The following is a 23043-nucleotide window of genomic DNA, read 5'->3' as shown; positions in this document are numbered from 1 at the left end:
TTTTCGTATTGAACGTGAAAACGTCACGCCCTGAGCAATCCACTATTGGCAGTCATACACCCACCCGTGCAAATCGGGGATGCAGAAACGCTATCAGATAGGAATGCCACGACTACTTAAGCTTAAACTCCCCCTGATGTGAAAATACCGGGTTTTATTTTGAAAGGTGTCACCGGAAGCGTCGCATTTTATTATGGTGTAACGCAGCTGTCGTCAGCGTCACTATCCATCGGAGGACGGAGGACGGAGGAGTCTGGGTACCGATGACGACGGGCCATGGTGGTGTAAAATCCTCTTCCCCGCAGTTTAGCCGGAGCACTCACGGACACGGGAGGAGGGGATCATGGGAAATACCTGTGAGCGCGTCTGGACCAGCACTCACTCACCGTTTAGCTCATTTGCTTGACGTGAAACGGGGAATTCAACCGCTGACGATTAAAACAACGGAACACGTCGCGCCACTCCATCAACATCTCCACCATTTTGGTTGTCAGTGATGGAGCACATCCGGACGCCCAAGGTAACAACACCGTGCTTCGTCTTTGTTCCCCCTCCCGTTTATTCACGACACCCTCCCGTGTATTTACCACACGCCTCTGCATCCCTGCCGCCGTTACACGGCGTAGTGTTCACCAATAGAAGCGAGGCGTCCCAACCCTGACGTCCGTCCGTTACGGGCTCCGTCCATCACGGGTATTTATTACGGGGCAGCCTGTCACGGACGTCCTCTGACCACACGCCATGTCACACCAGGCCGCCCGTCCGTCCGTGTCGTGGCGCCGTGGACTTCACCCTCCTTGTGTCCAGGCAGTGCGGGCCAGTGGGTCATCTGCTTTACAAATACATACCCGAAACACGAGAGCTCTGGGAAGCTAACGTGTTGGCCTCAGCCAGCCAGCCAGCCAGCCAGCCCGCCAGCCCGCCAGCCAGCCAGCCAGCCAGCCCGCCAGCCAGCCAGCCCCTGGCCTGACAGTCAGCTATTAACACAAGTGTTACCGCTCTTTATACAGGGGGATATATATACATATACATACATATATATATATATATATACATACTGTGTAACAGGCTCGACATATTCTGCCCAACCATGACGTCGCATTGTGCTGGTAACCTCCATTTTCCTCCTGTCTGGGCACAGAGCTCATAATGAACCTTGTACTTGTGGCCTGATGGTGTTTACCAGTGATACAGAGGAGTTTATAGCTCACACAGAGTCTGTGTTCCAGAGGAGCTGTGAGCTGCTGCTACACTTACATCATCTGTGTTGTGTTTCTGTCCATGTTTGTGGTGAGTGAACAGATAAAGACAGTTATCCTCCTAACTACTCGTCACGTCAGATCTACCTGTCTGTCTGTCTGTCTGTCTGTCTCTGGTGCTTCACTGGGCAGCACGGCGGTGCAGCCATCAGCACTGTTGCCACAGCAAGAAGGTCCCGGGGTGGAACGTGGGGTCTTTCTGTGTGGAGTATGCGTGGGGTTTTCCTCCCACAGTCAGAAGACATCCAGTGTGTCTCTATGTGTGATCGACTGGTGACCAGTCCGGGGTGTACCCTCGGTCAGCTGGGACTGTGACCCTGAAGGATGGATGATATTTCACTTGTGTGCCTCTCATAGGTGGAAAATGTGCGTCTCCTGGACCGGTCATCTGGCCAGAGAAAGGCCAGCATTGGGACTCTCTACCTGTCTGCCACGCACACCATCTTTGTAGAGAACAACCCTGAGACGCGCAAGGAGACCTGGGTAAGCTGGAAGCAGGGTGCCGCACCTGTGAACCATGAGCAATACCTGTAACACTTGATCCACGTTAAAGTCCAGATGGATATATTCAACTAACAGTATTAATTATAAGGTTTTATTTCTATTTGCTGAGTCGTACCCCATTTTTACCCTTGACTGGCTATTCCTGTGGAACTGAATCACCTGCTTTCACACATTCCATTTATAGATTAATTAAGGAAAAGAATATTTCGATTTATCTGTTTATATTTCTAGATATAGTGTTGAATGTTACTGCACAGGAAACACTACACAATAAAAAAAATGCATCCTTTAAATGTGCACAAACAGCAGCCTCCCCTCAGGCTGGCTGTTGACAAATACTACTGCTTCATCTGCTGTGAATGGGAAAACTGATTCAGTGGAGGCGCACTTCTGTTTGCCTGAATAGAAAGTGGAGAGTTCTTAAGAAAACATCCGACAGACATGCAGACATACTTGTAGTTGCAAGTGAATGGAGATATGAACACACGTTGTGGCAGAAATATGATTTGCAGAGAAGCATTTGAATTTATTATTTCACTATATATCTATCATATTAGTTACAGAAATATCAAAATGGTTTGTCCAAGTAAGACTGTAAAAATCTTGTGTCATGTTAGGATTATGTGAGTGCTGAGTTTCCAGACACAGGAAGGGAAGATGCCACCCTCCCCCCCCTTACTGATCCCCTCCAGGAGGCGAATGCTGCCCCATACTAGATAAAACAGGCATTCAGGGGTGTCAGATTTCACCCAACAGCCACAGACTGTGCGCACTGGATTAGCAGGAACAAAGAAGACAGATTGCAATTAGCACAGTGTAAAAAAAAACCGCCAGCCACAGCAGCGTCTTCGTCTATACCACACGGCATTAACTTCCTGTGAGAAAAGCCCTGGAGCTTCCCCATAAACTGATGTTGACACTCTGTCCGGAATATTTTAGATCACAAGACAGATTTCTCAATAATGTGACACGTGCTGATGATTTTTTTGTGTAGTGCTCAGTGATATCACTTCCGTTCTTACAGTTAGAAACCTAGTTATTCACTAAAGGAACTGTTCGAGAACTGTTGTTTGCTCTTTGTCAAAGAACGTCCACAATGTATAATAGGACAGATGTGTGTGTGTCTGTGTGTGTTTCAGGTGTTGCACAGCATGGTGAGCAATGTGGAGAGGCCACCCTCCATACCGGGAGGAAGTCAGCTGGTCCTGCGTTGTAAGGACTTTCGGGTCTTTCAGATCCTCTTTCTGCAGGAGAGAGACTGTATGGATGTCCACACCTCATTGGCCAGGTTGTCACGACCAGGTGTGTTTGCTTATTAAATGTGTGTTAGAGCGAGTTCATGCGCACGTCTGGCAGGGTGTCATGAACAGGTGTGTTAGTGTGCGCACATAAAATACTGATTTAAAATGAGTCTCCTCTTTTTTCTTGTCCCACTCTCAGAGAAGTACAGTGAGCTGTACTGCCTGTCCTTTAATCCCAATGTGAACAAAGAGGAGAGAGAAGAGTCGTGGAACTTCATAGAGCTCATGGCCGACTACAAAAGGATGGGAGTTCCTAATAACTTGTGGGTAACTACAGCGGCCAACAGCGAATACAGGGTCAGTCTGCCTGTGACTCGTGCTCATGGTGTAAAAATAAGAGTCGCGTATAAAAGTATTTTTCAAGAGGAATAGGACAACCTTTGAATTATAGAGATAAGGGGTAAGATAAAGATCTGCTTATAGTCGATAGTCTCACTGCCTATTAGCGGCTCCATCTCCTAGCATGTGGACATACAGCAGCCTTCTCAAACTGAGAGTTAAGCAGAGTCAACCTCTCAGCTTACATTTTTTAGTTCCGTCTGGCACAAGACTCACTGTACGTCAACATGTCCATGCTGCTGATGCACTGCATGTTAACAGCCTATCCAGCTTTAGATATTTACTTAAATATTGAATTACATCAAGGCAGTCATGTTATGTAAAGGAATAGTTTAACCTTTTTTCCAAGTGTTAGATGAGAAGATGGATGTCACTCTCATGTCTGTACGCTAAGTATGAGGCCAGCAACTAGCTAACATATCTAATATATATGTTATTCCTCTGTGTTATGGAACTCTGCAGTATCAAAAACACATCAGTGACCCACACTATTGCTGTTCCTTGTCAGCTTTATTCTTTATCCTTGTTATAGATTTTACTCTGAACTGCATCACCTCTTCACAATACATGGTGGACAATTCAATATTAATGGTTTCTTTCCTAATGTGTGGCTGTGGCTCAGAGGTAGAGTCTGTTGTCCATCAGTTGGCGAAGATTGTCTCCTCCAACTTAGACTCCTCCTTTGTGAATGAGGATGTAACGTGATGTAAAAGCGCTTTGAGTAGTCGAAATGACTAGAAAGGCACTGATATTATGATATATGTATGTGTATCCTCTCCCAGGTGTGTGATTCGTACCCATCAGAGCTCTTTGTTCCAAAGTCCGCCACACCTGCCACCATCTTGGGCAGCTCAAGGTTCAGGAGTCGAGGACGTTTTCCCGCTCTGTCCTACTTCCACCAGGACACACTGGTCAGTGTAACGCACCAGCACACACACAGAGGAAGAATTATGTAAATACATGTTTTGGTCACATCAAAAAACATCAAATCAAAGTGTTGTGTTTAAATGCAGAGGGTGATAATGTAACTTTGCTATGTTATTACTGGCAGGTGTGCGTTGACATTGGTCATAAATGGTCAGAAATCTAGGCGAGAGCAGGATTATAAAATCAGTCCTGTGCAGGGCTCTAGATTGAACTGTTAGCTTACCCTCTACTGATGTGAAGAGAGAAGCTCAAGACCTCTGTTCTAAATATGTGTAACGTGATAATGATGATGATGTTTCATTGTCAAATAGGCAGCAATTTGCAGGTGTAGTCAGCCACTGTCAGGTTTCAGTGGACGCTGTCAGGAGGATGAGGTGATGCTGCAGGCTTTGATGAAGTCCAACCCCGGCAGTGACTACATCTATGTGGTGGACACCAGGCCCAAGGTAACACACGTCCACATGTCAAAGTATCCTTGGCCAACATCGTGGCATATTCATACATACATTTCTCCCAAAGTTGTGCTTGTGTGTGAATGGTGAATGGTTAACTCCCCCCCCGATGAGTAGAGGAGGTTGCATGTTAGCCCCTGCCAACAATGTATGAACGGTGTGTGAATGTGAATGTAGTGTTAAACCACTTTGAGTGGTCGAAAAGACTAGGAACACACTATACAAGTACAGTCCATTCACCATTTACCATTATGCAGTATATACAATATTCTGTTTGTGTCTGTCCAGCTGAATGCCATGGCAAATCGAGCAGCAGGTAAAGGCTATGAGAACGAGGACCACTACACCAACATCAAACTGCAGTTCATTGGCATTGAAAACATTCATGTGATGAGGAGCAGCCAGCAGAGAATCATTGACGGTAAGAAGAGGAGTGTGTGTGCGTGTGTGTGTGAGGAAATTATATAAAGATGCAGCACCAGATGGAGACAGGGAATCAGCTTGTTGAAAAGAAGGAAGTTACCACACAGAGCTGCAATCAGTAAAGGCACAGACTTCCTTTCGTAATATCTTTTCCTACTGTCTGGTGCTTGTTTGTAAACCCTCTCTCTCTCACTCTCTCTCTCTCTCTCTCTCTCTCTCTCTCTTTTCATTGCAGTGGGTGAGATGAGATCTCCGTCCATGACAGACTTCCTGTGGGGTCTGGAGAACTCTGGGTGGCTCAAACACATAAAAGCCATACTGGATGCCGGGGTGTTTATAGCCAGGGTGTGTACACAGACAGACACAGACACACTACACACAGACAGGCGCTCAGACCGACGTGCAGACTCCCACAGCAACCACACCATGTATGTGCTCATACAGTCCGATTGGCCTATAAAAACATTATCTGTGTAACAGCTCATACAAATACAACAAAGAAGCAATGAAGATATTTTCATAATCACCTTTGGAGATTGGTGAATTAACCAACTGTAGTAGTTAAGATTAAAGTCAATGTTATTAATCAAGTACTGAGGCAACCAAATGCAGATTAATATGTAGCTAGAAGTGGAAAGAAGTAGTGAAATGCACAGTATGTACATACAGTATGTAATGAATACTCTAAGGTATGTACAGTAGCAGACTGTGAACATGTGCAGCAGTAGCAGTGGCAGGGCTTTATAGCTAATTTAACCCAAATTAAATTGTCACGAGGGAGCACACATTTATCAAGATATCTTAAAATTGTTGGTTTTGTCCTACCAAATGTCCACAACCCCAAAATATTCTGTTTACATTTTTAGAAAAGCAGCTAATTCTCAGATTTAAGAAGCTGGAACTAAAGAATGGTTTTCTTAAATGATGGATTATCAGAGCACTTTACAAATACTTGTCTGTTGTTGTAAAGGAAATCTGGGGAATTGATTCATGGCACAAAGTTTTTCACTTTACAAACTAGAAGAGTAGATTTGCACTATTCACCTGTGTACATTTTGTATATTTGCACTATATTTTATTCTTGTATATTCTTTTTATTTTGTATTTTTTGTCCAGTTTTTTTTCTTTCACTATAAATCTTTCTGAATTTAGCTGTTGTGTATGTTGAAATTTCTTTGGGGCATGAATAAAGGTGCATCTTGAATCTTGAAGAGGAAGAGGGTGCTGTTTCTCAGAGCAATATGATAATAGGAGCGCAAAGGGAAAGAAATCACTTTCAACATGTTTACTGTAGAAAAGACAGTGGAAAGGGAAAGGCTGTCAAAATGAACGTCCTCTCTCTCCCTCTCTCTCTCTCTCCCTGTTCAGGCAGTTGCTGATGAAGGTGTCAGTGTGTTGGTTCACTGTTCAGATGGTTGGGACAGGACGGCCCAGGCCTGCTCTGTCGCCAGTATACTGTTGGACCCATTTTACAGAACCATCAAAGGACTCATGGTAAGACACAATATTGACCGTCTCTTAATGTTATTAAGATCATATCAGTTCTTATCACTGAGTTTATTGTCTTCCTCTTTCTCTCGTTCCTTCCTCCCTGCCCTCTTTATCTCCCCCTCCCTCCTACTTCCACCTCTCCCTCTCCTCTATTCTAGGTGTTGATAGAGAGAGACTGGGTTTCCTTTGGACACAAGTTCTCCCATAGGTCAGTAACTGGCTCTGCCCTCATTGTTTTGTGTATTTTATTTGGTAGGACAGGGTCAACCTCTGTTGTCCAGCAGTAGACCTTACGGTTACATATTTTCCATCCATTTCTGCGTCTTATGTAGAAATATGAGGAAACGTAAATAAAATTAATGACTTAATCGGTCTACTTTTCAAGTCACTTTTTAGTGTGAATAGAGTTAATATTCTTTATATCTTGTCCCTGTTCAAGTTAAGAAATTCAAATTCAAACAGTGGGTAGTGTGATGGACAGTTAACACCCTATAGTCTATGTTTAAAAGAGAGCTGTGTCCCTGCAGGTACGCCCACCTAGATGGAGATCCTAAAGAGGTGTCTCCTGTCATCGATCAGTTCCTGGAGTGTGTGTGGCAGCTGTCCGAGCAGTTCCCATGTGCCTTTGAGTTTAACGAGCGCTTCCTCATTACCATACACACACACGTCTACTCCTGTCAGTATGGGACCTTCCTGGGCAACTGCCAGAAGGAACGTAGGGATCTGAGGTAGGAGTGACATACAGTGTGTACACCTAACCCTAACCTATGTAGTTAGTCTCTCAGAAATAAGCGCAGTAAGCATCATGTGTGTGATTGAGAGAGAGACTGACAGAGAGAGAGGAGGAGAAGGTGGAATATTACATGGAGTGTTTCAGGAAGTTATTGATTAATTACTCAGAACACTGCCTGGTGCCTTTTTGACCTGCCTGCAAGGACCTATGATATTTTCGAGTAAGCTTACCCGAACCCGCCCGCCCAACGGGTTGTGGGTTAAGCCACACGTCATTACAAGAAATTGTTCATAAGAATAAAAGGTCAAAAGGCATCACATCTATAACTTTCCAGTTCCTCTGCAATTACATTAAATTGCATACAGGAAAACAGTACCGTGTGACGTTATTTATGTCACATTCATATAATCCAGGGGTGTCCAAACTTTTTTCACTGAGGGCCACATACAGAAAGACATACAAAGGGCTGGAAGTGAGCTATATTGCTAACTTTAATCCACTAGAGGCGATGTACATCGCCTTTGTATCTATTTTTTTACCTGCAACATTTTGTAAATTTTTATTTTGCTTATTTATTTGTTTGTATTCATGGTGGTGGTCACTTTAACTTCTTTACTATTGTAACACCAGAATTTCTCCCCGGGGATCAATAAAGTATTTCTATCTATCTATCTCTATCTATCTCACCTGTCCCAGCTGGAGCTCCATCCGTCGTACCTCCACACAGCTCCTCCCATTTAAGTCCCATCATGCCACCTGCACCTGGCACAGCTTCAGAAACATCCTCACCTGTCGTGGTGCTCTTTAGCCTGCTAACATCAAGCAGCTCCTCTGTAATGCAGAAGTGATCTTCATTAGTTATCAGCTGTGCTCTCATCGCACACCGTGTCTGAAACTTTCTACACTCACTTGCTCTCTTACGTTTCCTTAATTCTGCCATTTTGGGTCACCTGTAGCACATTTCTTCTTCTATTACTCATTTTATAGAGAAGCTGCCTCGTTCAAGACCGTTACTCCACCTAGTGGTGAGAGTAAGAAGTACAATACAGTCCAGCACAAGTTCCCTGTGTGGGCCGTGTTACAATACATTTTTAGAATTTCCTGTGGGCCAATGAAAATTGGACCACGGGCCGCAGTTGGCCCACGGGCCGTAGTTTGGACACCCCTGATATAATCGATTCATTTTTGTGGCTGATTTGGCGTCTTGATTGAACTGCCGGGAGCTTTGAAGGGAGTGAAGTCGTTTTCTTTTCGGCCAGTATGATAAAGAGGAGCTAATTCTCACTGTGGTTTAGGCAGCGTGTGTATTAAACATGAACATATTGCCTGGTGGATCTTAAGAATCCAGAGTCAGATTCAAATTTAGATTCAGTCTTTGTTTCTTTCATCATCTTATACACCAAAGACTGACTGTTTTGTTGAGCTTTTTAGTAATGGTGAGAAGAATATCTGATTTGAGACATCACCGAAAAAAAATATAGATGACTTTGGACAAGTCAGTGTGATTCACACGTCCATTAAAAAAGCTTTACAATATATATTATTACGAGTCTCTCCAGACTCCTTTTTTTCTCAGTGCAGCATCATAGAATTGTTGACTGCATTGTTGGTTGGTGTGCGTGCTTTCTGACTACAGGCTTCAACAGCGGAGTCATTCTGTGTGGCCTCAGCTGTGGAAGGACAGAGCGGAGTACACCAACCCTCTGTACAAGGCCGAGCTGAGCCAGAGTCAGGGTATCCTGAGACCCAACACCACTCCCTACTGCTTCAAGTGAGTCACTGCAGCAAACACACCGCTGACCCCACATGACTCTATTCTGTCGCACAAAAGTAAAGGTGTTCTTGGTTCATGAGTGTATAATAAATAAATATGTAGTGGAACATACACCTGTACATTTTTTTAAAATTGAAATGTATGTTGAGTCAGTCAACCTGACCGCTGGAAAGACTAAACAAACACGTATTGCCTTTCTGAAATACAGAAATAAGATAAGTATCTGTATTTTTATACAGTCATTACTTCAGAGAGCATTAAACTGCATAAGTTTTGAATTCATTTTCACATTTTTCCACATACGCTTCCTCCTCTTTGTCATTAAGACATAATCTACAAAAAAATGTAATTCCTTTATTCTCTCCTCATCCCCAGAATGTGGAAGGGCCTCTATAACCATGTGGAGAAGTCAGCGCCTCCTCGCCAGTCACCGGCCGACTTCCTGTCCGCTGTGAGGGAGGAGTCCCAGCAGCTGGAGGAGGAGCTGTCCAATCACCAGGAGGTACCGCCAGGAGGAACCGCCCACCACCACCACCACCACCTGGGCTCCAGACAAGGCATACAACACACAAAGACACCCCCTGTTATCTCCATAACCCCAATTACACATCCATCTCTCCAAAGAGAATCTGAAAATCTCTCTCGGTATTTAAATGAGAGATTAGATATAGTTGTCCCTAATCCAAACTATAACTGACACTGAAAAATACACACTGCACATGAACAAATACCAGCGAGTTAGTGCTCTAAACAGAGAACCAGGCGTGAATCAGAAGTGAATAAATACATTCAGAATCGAATCCTGTGTGAGCCATTCTGTAGACGTACGACTGGCGTGCATAGCCATATGTGGCCCAGCAGGGAGCGCTGTTACATGAGATGGATAGAGGGGAAAGACATGCTCCCTGAGGTGTGACATTGTTTGAGCACAATAAATATGTTGTTTGCAGTCAATGTAAAACAAAAACGTATCTTTTGAAATTCACTCTAAATGTTTTACTGTCACAGCAGTAGTGGAAGTAGGTTGAATTTAAACTTTTGTACCTTTTAGTTTCAGTCTCCCTCCATTCAGCCTTTTGTTACTTCATTTCTATGTTTGGGCTTCACTGTGCAGACTTATGAATGTGCAGAGATACTTGATTGTTTTTTTTTTATTTCTCTGCCAATGGGTGGGGAAGTTAATCAGAGCTCACCGTAAATGATCTGAGTTTAACACCTGGATATACGAGCAGCATTTGGGATGTCACAACTAGTCGTGGTCCAATATGCAAGTTAGAAAAGTGTGATGTTGAACCTTCAAGCTGTAAGAGAAGTAGGGGGCATCTTGTGTCCAGCAGTTAAACTTCTCAAGTAAATAATATTTGTATATTCATAGATTCTGAATTTTCCAGTGAGAGAGAAAATGATTAATTAGAAAGATTAACTTATTTCTGCAAAAGCAATGTGCTCTTGAAATTAAATATAGGCCCTGTTGTAACATCCTAGTGCACGTCTGAAGGGGAATTTGATTTTACACAATGAATGTCAGATAGTCCTGGTGAGAATGAGTTCTGTCTCTAATTACTGATGTCCAATTGAAGTTCAACCATCCACATTTCCCACCTCCAAACCATCTCAACAAGCACAGTGAAAGAAGTGTTGCACAGTATACCAGTCCTAGAAAGGAACTGGAATACCCTGCCGCTAAAAACAGTGACATACCTCATTTTCTCAGTACTGATATTTAGGAATGGCAGTGTTTGAAGAGGTGAATCTCAGTGATTGCGGGCCATTGTGTGTGTGTGTGTGTGACCGTGCAGCGCTCCGATTCCACTCCCTGAAGGCAGAGTGGGCGCCCCCACCTCTCTCATATGCATGCTGCAGCTTTCATGGAGACAGAAAGAGAGACATGGCTGAAAATACTAGTGGTCTAGCCAACCATTACTGGCTAACTATCCATAAGCAGACAGAAACCTTTTTGCTATACATAGACATAACAGCCTCGGGTATGCAACGGGCACCGCACAGCCCGTCTGTAAAAGATGTTTTAAACCCACGCAGACCAAGGAAACGTACTGGTCCACCAGCATCTCACCAACAGACACACTGACTTAAGTTACTCAAAGAGAGAGCCAAAATGAAAGATAACATGATTACTTAAAGTCATATTTAAGAGGGCAAAATAAAACATTCTTAAAGTATCAGCACTAAAAAAGTTTACTGTTTTCAGCAGCAGAGTATTGCAATACCTTTCAGGTATCAGTGTAACGCTAATCGTATCAGAGTCATAATTTTGGTATCATGACAACAATATTGCTGATAAATGATTGGAAGAGCTTCAGTTAAAGAAAGAGTTTGTCTTGTTGTCCTCTCATCTATACAGAGGATGGCAGCCTTGACGGGGAAGCCAATCATGTGGCAGAAGATCGAGGTTCCGAGGAGGAGGATTAGCCACCTGCAACATAGATACTGCGGGCCGGACCCGCCCAGCACTTACACAGACCCAATCACCAGCCCGGCACAGGACAGTGGTCGAGCACTCTCCTTTCAACCAGCCAATCAGAAGGCTCAGACCAAGGATCCTACTCTCACCCTGGCTCTAAGGCCGCACTCCCACCTCAAGAGTCACGACTTTGATGACCTATCCAACTACAGCGATCTGGAGTCAGGCGTGGCCGACCTTAGCAGCCGCTCATCCAGTGGCGGTGATGAGGGAAAGGACCTGGACTCAGATGAGGCTGCCTTTACTTCTGCCTGACTGACTTAGCTAGAAGGTGAAAGAGGAAATCACCGCTCTTAAAGTAGATCCCCAAAATATTGATTTAAACCACTGGAGGGGACAGAGACAGACTGTGAGATGGTTACTGACTGAGTGAAGGACAGTCAGGTTTTCTCTTGGGTTCTATTAGCCAGCTGTAGTCATACTCAATCGTTTTCTGTTACAGTTCACCTCTTTGACAAAGGCACTGGAAGACGGCATTTTAGTATTGTAATTGGACTTTTTTTTTTTATTTCATGTTTAGTTACAGGAGGCCAGAAAGGCTGTTTTTTTTTATATGTGTATGCTGTTTTATGTGTGCTAAATTATTGTGGTTTGAGCTCTGTTTAAGGAATGTACCGTTACTGCTGAGACAACACAGTAATGACGAGAGCGAAACAGTCAGTGATGAAGCACTTTGCATTTTCAGAGAGTAGAACAAACACACTCATTAGACAAACGGTCCATATTTAGCATGCCAGCTCATCAACAAACACGTCTCCTCCTCAAGCTGATAAAGACAACAGATAACCTGATAGATAATTTACAACGGGATGGTGAAAAAAAAAATCAATTCACATAAAAATCTACTCTGAAAATCAATTTGCAAATGTCAAACATGTATTTTCTAAATGTTAATAACTTGATTGAAAGGCAGAACGCAACTGTGAGGGCAGTGCAGCAGCATACACACACCATTCATATTGTAATTCATCTTCAAATAAGGTAGAGGTTGCAAACATTTTTTGCTTTCATTGCTAAATAATTACCTTTGTGAAACAAATGTGAAGTATACGCCATCACTCATAGACTAACATTAGCAGAACTGAGCAGCGATCGGCAGTAACGAACAGCATCGTCAAACCCCTTAAACCAAACCTCTGAGGGGAAGCCAGTGACTGGGTGCTCCTTTCCCTGGAGCTAACCGTTCAACAGAGAGGCTGCTTCCTCTCTGCTGCTGGAGATCATAGCATTTAGGCAGCAGACTGTAAGATGCTTTCAAATTAATTTGTCAACGCTGTTAGCTTTTTTAGAATGAAAAGGCTGCGGATCATTTATCTAAACTGCCAGTTATGATTCATATCATATATCGGTAAACCAAGGACACCGGCGAACGGTTTGGCACACAAGCACACTGAAGCAACAGTTTCTGTTCATTCAGTCAAGAATTGGTTTTCAGATCTCAAATCATTTTGAAACAAGAATCGATTCTGAATGGACTCAGACACCCAATAATCTGAACTAAATTCAATCATGATATTCCCAATCACACCCCTAACTGATGGACAAGTTACTGAATGATTCATGTGCATCCTGTCTCCCTTCGTCGGTGTAAAATAATATGCATAATGAAGTCGTAATGGTTTTTCCTCTGAGGTGTTTCTCTGTAGGGTCATTTCATTGGAAGCTGATTGGCATAAGTCACACGAATAGTCTTATCGTTTTGTAGAGGAAAAGCAGATTCATGTTTCCAGTGAGTTTGAGGGTATTGATATGTTGTCTCCTACCTGACCCTGGATCAGCCCTCCATTATCCCACATGACGCTGAGTGGAAGAAAAGAAGTCAAGGAAAAGAGCTGCTGCTCGGAAAAATGTGAAAAGGTTCTATTGTGTATTTTAAACGGGGGGGGGGGGGGCAAAGGAGCCAAGAGCGTAAATCTGTTCAGTTTGTCTGAAATTTTAAACCACATCACTCCATTAAGCACAAATCTGTCTCAAGGTCAGTATTTAGGTTTTAAAAGTTGGAAGTAGTCAGAGAGTTCAAATGTGGGCGGCTCAAGACGACAAACCTGTTCCAACTGTTGGTCAACAAGAGGAGGAGGAGTCAACAAGAACAAAATGATAACAGAAGTATGAATGTTAAATTCTGGAGTGCAGTATTTTCTTTTGTCTTTTTTCGTTGGCAACCAATTATTTTAAAGCCATTTTTAAGAACTGTATAACAAGGAGGACCTCTTACTCACACTGATAAAATAATCCTTAGTTTAGTTTGTCAGATGATACGTACTTGTAAGAACTCCACATTTCACAGCTTGTGTCCTTTAAGGCGACCTACAGCTTTTTACATTCCCACTCAGATGAATTTCCAGCCACGGGAACTCTTTGGAAAATTGTCCAAACGAAGTTAAACACGACTGTGTTTGCTGGAAGGTGTCTGCGCCGTCCAGGGGGACTTCTCTGTGTGTTTCTCTGTGTGTTTCCAGAAGCACCTAGTGTTGGGCAGGAAGGGTTCAATGAGTAAACATACCGGAGCACATTGTTATGTTACTGTATTTAAAGCTGACACCGACCACCTACTGCGGCTCCAGATTCATGTAAAGAAGCGACTGACGACCAGTTTTTAATTATGGATTTTAAGAAACCGTGTATACACTTGAGATTCATACGTACAAACCAATGTTGGTATATTATGTTTACGTACTTAAACAGTTGGGCTTATATAGCTGCACTAAGTTGGAAGAAACATAATTCCCATCTTCCCTGGCCTGCAGGTGTGCCAACATGCAGATATAAGAGCATTAAAGAACATCACTGGGCGTATGAAGATAGATGGCACCGTGCTGCTCGCTGTGTGTGACGACTGACTGGATCTAATGAGCCATAAGTCTCCTCTCCTAGTACATTTCACTGTAGCCTGTGGTCTGTATGTATGTGTGTGTGTTCTGTATCTATTGATGTAAATGATCTATCAATAAATGCACTGTTAAAGGGAAAGAACTGCAATATATACCGAGTCGGACTATTAGTCAACGTGACAGAACCACAGCCTCCGGTATAAAATCCTAACAGGACTTGAATTGTTTGAATGTTTTAGAACCACACGTCACAAGCACATTTGACAAACCTCATGAACTAGAGGCTTATAGATTCAACGCTTGGTTTGTGATTGGATGTTTGCTATAAAATGTGTTCCATTTCTCTTCTCCTAAACATTCTTATGAATTTCAAGGTATGAATTCAAAACCTGAGAGCTCTCATGTTTTGTTTTATTATTACGTTTGGAGCCCTGTATTTATAATAGGTCAACAAACTGTGGTCCAGTTTGGGCTTCCAGCAGGTATATCGGTGTCAGTGTATAAGCCTGCCCTTCAGCAACAAGACAAGTCATTATAGAACTGTCAAAGACAATTGTGTGCTCATTTAGAAACAGTGATACTATTACATACCTGCGTCAAGAATGTCCTGCCGAGTACATATCCTGGTCACAGTTCTCTAAACATAAATGTTCCTTTTTATTATGTTATAAAATCTGCCAGGAAATTATGTATTTTTTCAATTCCAGTGTCAAAATCCAGTATCGGCTCTAATTTACAACAAAAGCATTACTTGTGATGTCAGCTGCAACGCACTTCATAAGTACGCATTCTACGCTTGAGCTTGGCCACCAGAAATGACACAGCAGACTGAAAGTTGTTCCCATCTTTTATTGCACACAGTTGACATTTTTTTTTACAGGGGGGGGGGGGGGGGGACTGTAAAACATCTCTGATAAAACTCTGATAGTGCACAACAGGACGTGTATAATGCCAGTAAATCATTACTTTTCTGATCTTCTCATTCGTGACACTTCCATCTCCTTCCTGGTTATTATCACAAGCACCCCGACTCTTTCTGCATTCTTTTTGCAATTCAACTTTACCTCCTTACAAATAAAGGGGACCTCTTCTGACGACTCTCTTCTCACAGGAACGGACAGTAACAGTTGTAACGTATCTTCTCTCTCAGGAGAAGAAAAGCTGCCGACAAAGTTGTTGCGTTTCCTGCGGAGAGGAGACTTCGTGGCCGACGGTCCGAGGGTCGCAGTAGATCTCGTAGTCATTTCCTCCCTTTTACAAAAACATGAAGACACACCGGGGTTATCTTAGTTACACTCTGATGAAGTTACTGATTGACTGAAAAGTCAAGCTCATGCACAAACAAACTCTGCTTCATTGGTGTGTGTGTGTGTGTGTGTGCGCGCGTGCATTTTCTGTGTTTCTGTGGATTCGGACGTCGCTGTAGGTTGAAAGCTACACCTGAACAGTATTTGGTTCGTGCTCGAGATGAAGTTGTGCCGTCTAAACCGCTCCCAAGCTGTCCTACATATTATAGAAATGACTGTAGACAATGTTTTATGAGTAAAGCCAACGTGAGGGAACTCACCAGGATCAGGATAAAATCGAATAGATATTTCTCTAACTCCGACCAAGTCCAAAGAAGAATGTTAATAACAGTCAAGTTTATAAAAACAGCTCTGGTGTGAAACAGTCCTCGGCTGGAGCCGGTCCCAATCATTTCAAATAAATGCATGCATTCATTCATAAGAACATCAAATACATCCGAGTTTATAAACTCACAGGACAGAGCGTGACATCAGCCCCCTTTCCAATGTGACCGAGGTTACCTACAAGCACTCATCCTTTGTCTATACCGCTTATCCTTAAGGGCCGGGGGGGGGCTGGAGACAATCCCAGCTGACATGGGTTACACCCTGGACTGGTCGTCAGTTAATCACGGGGCCGACACACAGAGACAGACAGCCATTCACACTCACACCTACGGGGCAATTTAGAGTCACCTATTAACCTGCATCACTTTGGACTGTGGGGGGGAAGCCAGGAGAGACCAGCAGAGAACTCAGGCAAGCACGGCCCCAGGTTCCAACCTGGAACTGGCAACAGTGCTAACCTGGGTTCAGCATTACTAAAGATCTTACTATTAATGCCCCCAACAAGGTTTTGTGTAGATTTCTGAAGCTGACAATCTTTTCTGTGTGTGTGTAAAAAAACAGGACTTTGCTGTACTCTCAGCAGTCTACTCAGGCTAAACTGGGATAAAAAGGAAAATGTTTTTGAATAGGGATCGCAGGCAGCCAGTGTGATCCCTCGTTTGGGTCTTGGCAACTCCCCGTGTGGTGTGATCACTTTCACAACAACAACACAGCATGCAGACAGTCATGTGGTCTGGACCTCTGCACAGTCTCGTGTCGACCTGGGCTTTAACTCAGTCTTAAAGATGCACTCCCAAATCCCCAAATGTGTTTGAAAGGTTAAATCTTTCACGTTTAATCTCATTGTTGAATGAGTAAAGCGTAGTTCCTTAACGCTAACACATGTATGGAACAAAGACGAGACGGGTCTATGCTGATGCTAAGATGCATTTTCAGAGTTTGTCCACACGACAGCTAGCGACATCTTTTCAAATATGTTCTAAAGAGCGGAGACATTTGTAAATGCCAGATTAGCGAGGAGGAGGAGCAAGAAATGAGAGAAAGGGGTGAGTTTTCAGATTTAGCTGGTTTAGTTTAGAGTAACCTTAATGATTTACAGCTAACTGTACAACATAGACTTCCTTAATAACAACCCCCCCCCCCGTCAATTCTACTGACTTCATGCGTGCTCCACAGCCGTCAGCATTCATAGCTCGGCCCTGTTGTAGTTAACATACTCACTGGTTTGGTCTTGTCTCCAAAGAAGTGAATGGTTGAGTAGTCGTCCTTCTCAACAATCCCCAGACAGTATCTCTTATCCCAGCCGTCAGGAAATACATCAAAGCTGATCTGCCCCCCTGCAGAGAAACAGACCAAGAGGTAGGAGGAGACGGAGTGGAGAATTTACATCACACTGACGGAGGAGCAGCACACTCTCCACACTCTGCTACATCTCATTCATAAAGCACAGGAGCCCCAAGCTGCTTCTGACGCCGCGTCCCGCACACATTCATCCGTGCTGCTTTCGACTGCACATTCACTGTATATACAAACCGTGTACTTGACGTGAATTGAGTTGACTCACCGATCGAAAATGACAGTCCTCTTCCTTTGAACTCTTCCTTCAATATGGACACAAACTTCTCTCTGATTTGTTCTTTCTACAAGAAGCAAAAGCCAAAATCAAAATCTCAGCCCCGTAGATTTCTTTAAGTCTTCTCTCTGAAACGACGTCTTTACTGCCGATTCGGTTAAAAAGAGAGACCTCGGCCGTTTGTAGCTTTTCGATGAAGAGCACAAACGCAAAAAAACAAAAAAACAGCATCCATACATAAATTGAGGCTGTGCATTACATTATATATTTTGAAAAGATGCTTTGTAAAACATGTAAACAGTTAACTGTGACTGTGTACCAACTCAGCAGCAGCTGTACAGTGAGCTCATTGGAGATGTTTTAGCTGAGAACAATCAGAATGAAGAACTGCTTTAAAAGGGTGGAACACGTTCTCCCAACCCAGCGGATTTACTTTATTCTGGATGAAGTTGCGACTGCAGAGCGTGACTGGTTTTTTTTTGTGTGTGTGTGTGTGTGTGTGGAACGTTACTTTACTCTGGGCTGCTTTCTTAACCAGGGTTTGCCTTCAAGCTCAAGGTTGGATCGATAGCAACTGCCTGTGACCTGACTTCAGACTTTTTCAGTTATGCTGTATTAAGTTTTGCTGTGTTTTATATTGTGTTGCTATTCACTTGGCGAATTAGTCTGTTAAACGTGGTGTTAGCATGTTGCTTGGCTAATGTGTTTCCCCTTTGGAGACAGACGAGCTGCTGCTGGAGGTGGTCTGGGTTGTGGGAGCTGGCCTAAGACTGCATGGAAAGAGGGACCACATGACAGCTCCCCAAAAGTAAGCTAGAAATTCTCAGTCTCCCTCTGGTGGCTGGCTGTAGTCTAGGTTATAAAGCCTGTCGCCCTCATGTTAGTGGGTAGGACATGGGCCATACTAAAAAAAAAAAAAAAAAAAAAATCAAAATACACTACTCACTAAAAGTTAGGGATATCCAGCTTTCAGGTGAAATCTCAGGATGAACCTAAAATGCATTCTAACCTTTCCAGGTGAACTTAATGTGACCTTCTCTAAACCTTTGAATGCACATGTCCAACTGTTCAGTGTCTCAGTACTTTCTGCACCAGCTGCTGTTCTCTAACAAGAAGCTTAACAGCAACATTCACAACAGGTTTGATCCATGAATCCACCAATACATTTCCTGCTTCAGTTAGAATTGGTATTTAAACAGTCCTCCTCATCCTGCTGTTCACATTCTGACATCATGAGACCAAGACGACACCTAACAGTTGATCAGCAGCACCTCAACACTGGAGGCTTCAAACAGGAAGTCCTCAGACGGAGGTGTTCACTGAGCTTAGAGGGTCACAGAGTGTCATCAGGAGGTTGGAACAGTGATACAGAGACTGGAAGAGTCACAGAAAGGAGAGGAGTGGACGTCCTTTGGCCACATCCCAATTTATTGAGACACTGAACATGTTTTGTTGTGGTATACCTACCACTGTTGGTAGATTTTCTTTCAATACATTGTTTAAGATGAATAAAATGACCATTGCATGCTTCTACTTAAATGTCCTACTTTCATGATATAATATCACTGTAGCATTCACTTTTTACATTTTCCATATATTTCACCTGAAAGTCAAATATCCCTAACTTTTTGTGAGCAGTGTATATGTCAAATTAATTGTTCCCCAAAGATGGTTTCTGTCATATCTAGCAGCTCTTATCACGCTAACGTGCGTTCAAGTGGTTTTAATTAGTTATTTGATGAAACGTCATGATTGGCAGCCAACTCTAACCTGTCATCGGGACGGGCGGGTGTATTTGGAGCCAGAGTCTGCACAATAGTGACCGCGGCTCCAGGTCCCATCAGTACTGCACAGACTCTGACTCCAGATGACGTCGCCAGTGCAAGATCGCAGTGGCCGTCTCCGGGACAGTTTGGCTTCAATTTTGTACAGCGGGAGGAGGACGCGGAGACGGAGCGAGATGGAGCTCACCAATCGGAGCAGACTGGGCTTTTCAGAAGGTGAGCTAAAACAGAGGGCAAAAAGAGCCGTGTGTACAGTAGGAGAAAAAAATAATGTGACGTTTGAACGTTATGGCAGGTAAATATATTCTAGTACGACCCCGGAATACAAGTAAGACCTTAAAAATAAACGTATTAACTAAAAAAAAGTCAACAGAATGTGAAGAAATAACAGTAGTGACATTATGTCAAAGGCGTCTACGCATTGTGAAATATCTTCTGAAGGCAGCAAACTAAAAAACTAGCCCCAGCCAGCCTCAAAATACCACTGTGTACCTCGGGGGCAACAGTGAGTCACTATGGCGTCCAGTCCGTGCTGCCTGAGGGCAAAAGAACTGCCCTGCTGTTAATTAGTGGTTGGCTTCTTTGGTAACTGATGACTGGAAAGTTAGGTTGTATGGACCCAGTAACAGTAGGGAGGAGAAGGGTGAGTGGAAAAGGTGAAATGTTGTCCCGTTTTTTTGGAGCTGGTGGCCAAATCTTACATATTACGTCTTTAAGTGATGCATTTTTTCATTTTCTCAAGCCAGAGAAAGCTTATTCATGGTGAATGTGTGTGTGTGTGTGTGTGTGTGTGTTACCTGATCCAACTCGTAGAACTCTTTCCTCTCTTCCTGTGTACAGCTGCGACCAATAGGGGAGACGTTCAGCATGCCATTACGGAATTCAATGAATGTCCCCCTGTAAAACATTACAATGCAGTTCACACGTTATTCTGCCATTACAGTTTTAATGTTCCCCTCAGCAGTTGGCAGCATTGAGAGAAGAGTGGGATTAGCTGCAACTTCTAGGTGCCTCCACCCTTGATCTCCACTTAAGAGCCTGCAAAGGCCCCCCCCTCCGCCAAAGAGGGTTTGATGCACCCACAGGCTAACTGCGGTAATTGAAGAGGCCAGGCAAACAATGGTGCACATACAATGGTGGTAATGCAGATGGTGGGCCAGCCCCAAAGCTCCAGGGAGGTCACAAGACAGCGTGCTTCAGACAGCCTGCAGCAGGTAGCAGCCACCCCATGTGATGACATGTCAAGATCAAAACACTGTACTTGTTATAACTAGGTCACTTTTGATTTGGGTTTTTACAATTATTATTACTTATTCTACATATCTGTCACACACACACACACACACACACACACACACACACACACACACACACACACACACACACACACACACACACACACACACACACACACACACACACACACACACACACACACACACACACACCTCCTGTACGTCCCTCGAGTAACAGTCACACATGAACTATAACCCTTAAAAGCAAGAACTAGTACCTGTGACTCCAAAACAAATAAATACCGATAACGACATCATGAATCCGATATGTCCGTACCTCTTCTTAGGCAGTTTGATCTTGGCCATGTAATTGAGACAGAAGTTGATGAAATCCTGCAGCAGCTCCTCTCCCATATGGGCCTGGATGGACTGACAACAGCAAGCTGGCAAAGTAAACTTCATCTTTCAAAAGTACATACGTTGACAGCTGAGGGCTTAAATGGCTCTAATGAAAAAGGTGTGCAACATTCAAGTCAGTCTTACCTGGACAGAGAGAAGCTGACCGTTTCTATAGGCCACGAGACCATTCTCAGCAAACACATAGTCCATCTTCTGGATCACTGCGCACATACACAGACAGAGGGGGGAGTCAAGCTGACTGCATCCTCTAGATATAGACATGTGTACTATTGAGGTCAAGGTGGGGTGTGTGTGTGTGTGTGTGTGTGTGTGTGTGTGTGTGTGTGTGTGTGTGTGTGTGTGTGTGTGTGTGTGTGTGTGTGTGTGTGTGTGTGTGTGTGTGTGTGTGTGTGTGTGTGTGTGTGTGTGTGTGTGTGTGTGTGTGTGTGCACGTCTCACCATCATCTCCCAACTGCTCTTTGATCTTGCAGAGGTCCGACCCTCCGACCACTCCGACTCGAACCCGAGTCCTCAGCTCCTCGAGGAACTCCACCATGTCTGGAGTCACACGCTGATGGAGCAAACAACGTCAATGATAGAAACCACACAGGCACGCACGCACATACATAAAAACTATTAAACGTGTTTTAACAGGGGTAGAATCAGCTGTGTGGACACTTTAGGGGGGGGAGTTTGTGATGCTGTTATATTGGCAGGTGTTTCAATTATTTTGTCCACTCCATTTATATCAATGAAGGTTGGCTAAATAACAGGAAGCTCCCTCTCTCTCTCTCTCCTCTCTCCCTCCCTCTCTCTCTCTCTCCTCTCTCTCTCCCTCTCTCTCCTCTCTCCCTCCCTCTCTCTCTCTCTCCTCTCTCTCTCCCTCTCTCTCTCTCTCCTCTCTCCCTCTCTCTCTCCCTCCCTCTCTCTCCCTCCTCTCTCTCTCCCTCTCTCTCTCCCTCTTCCTCTCTCCCTCTCTCCCTCTCTCTCTCCTCTCCCTCCCCCTCCCTCTCTCTCTCCTCTCTCCCTCTCTCTCTCCTCTCCCTCCTCTCTCCCTCTCTCTCCCTCTCTCCCTCCCTCTCCCTCCCTCCCTCTCCTGTCCCACTGCAGGGTGGAACCATGTTTAACAGTCACAGTTTCTGAGGAACACTGTCGCTCGGAGGAACCACAGAAACAACGTGGAACCGGATGTTGCACGGATATGAACTACTGTCAGATTGAAGTTTACGCACGCGCACACGCGCACGCACACACACCTGTCTGGCGGCCGTGAGCGTGCCGTCCACATCGAAGAGACACAGCGTGCTGGAGTCCACGGCGGCTTTGCTCATCTCGTGTCTGTGTCCCTGTTCCTCTTCCGTGGAAGCGGCCCCTCGGGTTTACTGGGGTCACTGACCGTGTCCGTGTCCGTGTCCGTGTCCGTGTCCGCTCCCGGCTCTCTGCTGCTCACGGTGTCGTCCAGCTGCACAACTGCTGGGGAACGGCGACTACAACCATAAGGTACCACCAGCTGCTTCTTCTTTTTATCTTGTCTAACACCACACAAGCTGCGTGCTGCCCCCTGCTGCACTGGAGGGCGAGGAGTCCACATGAACATAAAGCCCCCTTCTCCTCCTCCTCCTCCTCCTCCTCCTCCTCCTCCTCACAGCTAGCATGTGAAACAGGATTCCTACACATCTCTGTATCATCCATCAGTTTGCTCTGTGCTCCACCGTGATACAAGAGTGGCTTCATATGCTCATGGAGACATCCTCGGTCCACCAACCTACCTGTGACGCTGAGCGAAGGCAGGCTGTCGGCGCTGCTGAGGCTGAGAGGAACTGAAAACAGTGGTCCGTGTCATGGCACAAGAGTCAGAAAGGCCGCACAATTTGGGATTAAGGTGTTTAAGGTCAGCTAGAG

The 23043-nt window shown here is 44.4% G+C and overlaps 2 protein-coding genes across 2 annotated transcripts; one reads left to right on the top strand and one right to left on the bottom strand.

Moving 5' to 3' along the window:
- Positions 1 to 420: 420 nt before the first annotated feature.
- On the top strand, positions 421 to 12773 carry mtmr7b (myotubularin related protein 7b). The gene is made up of 14 exons (XM_070856399.1): positions 421 to 520; positions 1617 to 1742; positions 2903 to 3065; positions 3204 to 3361; positions 4186 to 4314; positions 4642 to 4776; positions 5071 to 5203; positions 5441 to 5550; positions 6574 to 6699; positions 6855 to 6904; positions 7224 to 7424; positions 9066 to 9200; positions 9579 to 9705; positions 11566 to 12773. Exons 1-14 carry the CDS (start codon positions 497 to 499, stop codon positions 11938 to 11940), a joined length of 1992 nt encoding a protein of 663 aa, XP_070712500.1. The 5' UTR covers positions 421 to 496; the 3' UTR covers positions 11941 to 12773.
- Positions 12774 to 15351: 2578 nt separating this feature from the next.
- Positions 15352 to 22626, bottom strand: pmm2 (phosphomannomutase 2). Its single transcript, XM_070827822.1, has 8 exons — positions 22398 to 22626; positions 21601 to 21712; positions 21286 to 21362; positions 21080 to 21171; positions 20305 to 20404; positions 17715 to 17790; positions 17372 to 17487; positions 15352 to 15767 (listed from the first exon to the last, which is right to left on the bottom strand). The coding sequence occupies exons 1-8, from the start codon at positions 22470 to 22472 to the stop codon at positions 15663 to 15665; spliced, it is 753 nt and encodes a 250-aa protein (XP_070683923.1). The 5' UTR covers positions 22473 to 22626; the 3' UTR covers positions 15352 to 15662.
- Positions 22627 to 23043: the final 417 nt, after the last annotated feature.

The sequence above is a fragment of the Pempheris klunzingeri genome, chromosome 3, assembly GCF_042242105.1.
Source record: "Pempheris klunzingeri isolate RE-2024b chromosome 3, fPemKlu1.hap1, whole genome shotgun sequence".
In the NCBI taxonomy this organism is placed as follows: domain Eukaryota; kingdom Metazoa; phylum Chordata; class Actinopteri; order Acropomatiformes; family Pempheridae; genus Pempheris; species Pempheris klunzingeri.
Note: the sequence above shows the minus strand (reverse complement) of the source record. Positions and strands in the feature narration are given on the sequence as shown.